Source organism: Rhagoletis zephyria, unplaced genomic scaffold (genome assembly GCF_001687245.7).
Source record: "Rhagoletis zephyria isolate East Lansing unplaced genomic scaffold, Rhagoletis_zephyria_1.1 Rzeph_scaffold_28195, whole genome shotgun sequence".
Lineage (NCBI taxonomy): Eukaryota > Metazoa > Arthropoda > Insecta > Diptera > Tephritidae > Rhagoletis > Rhagoletis zephyria.
The window spans coordinates 1572-4964 of NW_016185252.1; the positions used below are offsets into that span (position 1 = coordinate 1572).

Genomic DNA, 3393 nt, shown 5'->3' on the forward strand with positions numbered 1-3393 from the left:
TTCGGAAGATACATACAAACAAAACTATCAGATATATCAGGATCTACTATAGGGGATATCGGAAAGTTGTTGTTGTTGTCCATCATCTCGGTCTTAAATAAAACCACCAGAGCCTAGGTGTTGCATTTTTCGGGGACACCTACATTCGCCAATAATTTATGAGGAGCTTTAATTTACTGTCATTAGGGTGCTACATTAGGGTGATAAGAATTGAAATNTTTTTTTTTTCGAAATTGCCTTGCCAAATACTTTAGACGCAGGCGTGTACGGCAAACTTTTTTCCTGTACGTCAGTCAGTGTCAAATGTTAGTATAATACATATACTAATATTTATTTTGATGTCATTTTTTTTTTCATTAATTATCTATGATTATTTAGTTTATTCTATAACCTCAACAATATACATACATCAAAGTTTCACACTGTATATAAAGTTCAAAGATATTCAAAAAAATTTCATAAAAATGTAAAAAATTAATTCAGAAAAGCATGATCAAAATATATTTTTATTTGGACGAAAATGAGCAACACCCTCCACAAAAAAAAAAAAAAATCAACGGTAAGTTTTAGCGACTTGAAATTTACTTACTAAAACTGAACGGACTACGATAATGCAAACTCAAAAATTTTCTCGAAATTCTGAATAAGAATTTTGAAATTTTTGTGATTTTTTTTCTTAAATGTGAACTTTATATCTACTCAAAATTAAAAAAAATTAGGGTCCTAACACTGAAAGCAGTTGGAAATTTTTGTATGCGAATACGTTGGAAAACTTGAGCCGATCTAATATCTTTAGGGTCAGATTCGGATTCTACGGGAAAAATCCTATAAGAAACGGCTGTAATACTTTAGTCAAAATAACATTGTTTAAATTTGATTTGGCCTGTGTAATTAATGAAAAAATTGCTGATGAAAATAATTGTGAATATATCAGAAGAAGGTGTATACTAACAATTGACACTGACTGTCTCTTCATTTCGAGTATGCAATATTGGCTGATTTGGTTAAATTTGAAAAAGAGTAATGAAGAATGTACTAAAAATGAAATAGGTACCACTTCTTATTTCAACTGTTTAAATTTGTAATGGCGCAAGCTCTATGAATACGATTTTCGAACTAAATACAACCGCAAATATTTAACATGTCTAATAAACACAACTACTGCTAAACTACAGTAAATGCTTGTAAAACAATGTATATATGTATGTATGAATCTATGTAGATCTAAGCGCATGCGCTAATCAATAAGTACAGGTAATTATATAAATATAGCAACAACAAATAATTTAAAATGTTTCTGAACGATTTGATGAAGCAAATTACAGCAACTACACTGTTTAACAGTAAAAATATGTATGAAATATATTTTTTTTTTGTAGTTTTTCTTTACGCTACAATCTCTGTTTATTTATGTACATATGTACGAGTACGTATGTATGTATTATGCTCAACCTTTTTAAAAGCATATTCAGCTGTTGTTGTTGTTATTGTTGAGTTGGTTGTGGTTATTATTGTTGCAGTTTTTATTATTGTCATAGTACATGCAGTTGTTGTTGTTGTTTTTGTTATTGTAGAAGTAGTAACAATAGTTGGTGTAGTTGAAGAGAATGCTGCATTACTAACAGCGGTATCAGTATTGCTTGTTGTTGTTGTATTGGTATTAGTAGTGGCAATATCATTTATAGTTGTTAGTGTATTAGTATTGTTGTAGTTATTATTGTTATTGTTGCAAACACTTTCTTCCGCCGCTGCTGCTACTGTCACTCCCACTCCCACTCCCACACCCACTCCTGCAGTTGGTGTTGTTGCTTCTACACCCGTCTCTGCGTCCATTAACACAATTCGCGGTATGCTAATGCGTACTTTACGCCGCCGCCTATTGAAGATATCGCGTTGACTGAGGAGTGTCGCCTCCGGCGATGATGGCAGCAGAGTTGGCGAAGATGTAGGCGAGGAAGAGGAGGTAGCCGCTGCTGTTGCTGCTGCTGCTGCAGCCGTGGCAGCATTCAAGAGCGCCGTTTTTAATGCCGCCGATGAAGACGAAGATGATGATGCTGATGATGCGATTGCAGAAGCGGATGGCGATGACGTTGATGAAATAGAAGATGAGGCGATTGGTGAAAAAGTGGAGCCACGCTTTATTGTTGTTTTTGACTTCATTGTTGCTTTATTCTTTGGTTGGTTAGTAGGAGTAGTAGTAGTTGAAGATGGCTAAAAGACACACACATACATACACAGGAAGACAAAGACAGAACAAAAAAAGCAGACAAAAAAAAACACACACACAAAATGAAAATCGAAGAAAAATTAAAAGCTCATCAAAAAGAGTTGGAGTAACCAATGCGAAACAAAACAGAACAGGTTCGAGTGTAAGAATTGTAAGTTGGTATGTTTGGTGTGTTCGGTATGTACGAATATGTTTTTGGCATTTTTAAGCATTTCGAACATAAAACAGTGGTAAGTAATTGTGTTTAGAAGAGAGTGGAAAAAAGAGGAAAAGATATAAACAAAAATATATAACAACGTTAGAGAGAGGCATAGACAAAGTGTAGGAATATTAGTAGTTTTAATAAAAGTAGTAGTAAGTAGAGCAAGAGTTTTAATGGTTAACCATCAACAGGAGGATAAAAATCGTAAAGTTTACTACTAATATAAAAAATGATAATTAGGTACATCGTAGTTGCATATGGAATGTTATCAGGAGACTTAAAAATTTTTGTTCAATAAATTTTAATTTTTGACTAAAAACTTTTTAGGGTGAAATATTTTGCATCACTTTTTTGTTTTTGGTTAAAACTTTACCTATACAAAAAATGTGTTTGGAAAAACCTTTTAGTAAAAATTTTCAAAATTCTCTTTTTCATCTTAATGAAATTGTTTTATTAAAAATGCTATTAAAGTTTTCTACGAAAAAATTCATATTAAAACTCGTTTATTAAAAAACGTACATGTATCAATATTTTATTCGATTTCTTTATTACTAAGAACATTAAAGGAAGTGTTATTTTTTTGTTGGTTAATTTTTCCGACAAAGTGGGAAGATGAATCTCCATCATCAGTTTTTTTTTTCGAAAAATACACTGAAGATGGGCACAGCAGCGAAACCTGTTTGTATCCAAAGCAAACTTGACAAGAAATCACGGAACTTGGTTCTGAAATAGTATGTAATTTTTTATTACTTTTTTTAAAAAAATTCTTTAACCACGGTGAAATAAATTGCTAATTGAAAAATTTATCTTAAATAAAATAAATCTTTAAATTCTATTAAAGTTTACATAAAAAACACAAGTTTTTAAATAAGTTTCGAAATCTTTTAATCTTTGATATATGTATGTTTATTAAGTTTTAAATTGTTTTATCATAACCGAAATCGTTTTTAATATTTTTTTTTTT

At 31.2% G+C, this 3393-nt stretch overlaps 1 protein-coding gene across 1 annotated transcript; it reads right to left on the reverse strand.

The window, feature by feature from the left end:
- Positions 1–1541: 1541 nt before the first annotated feature.
- On the reverse strand, positions 1542–2160 carry LOC108382690 (A-agglutinin anchorage subunit-like; the record flags this gene model as incomplete). Its single annotated transcript, XM_017639060.1, has 1 exon — positions 1542–2160. A coding segment is annotated over exon 1 (619 nt), but the record flags the coding sequence as incomplete, so codon positions are not given.
- Positions 2161–3393: the final 1233 nt, after the last annotated feature.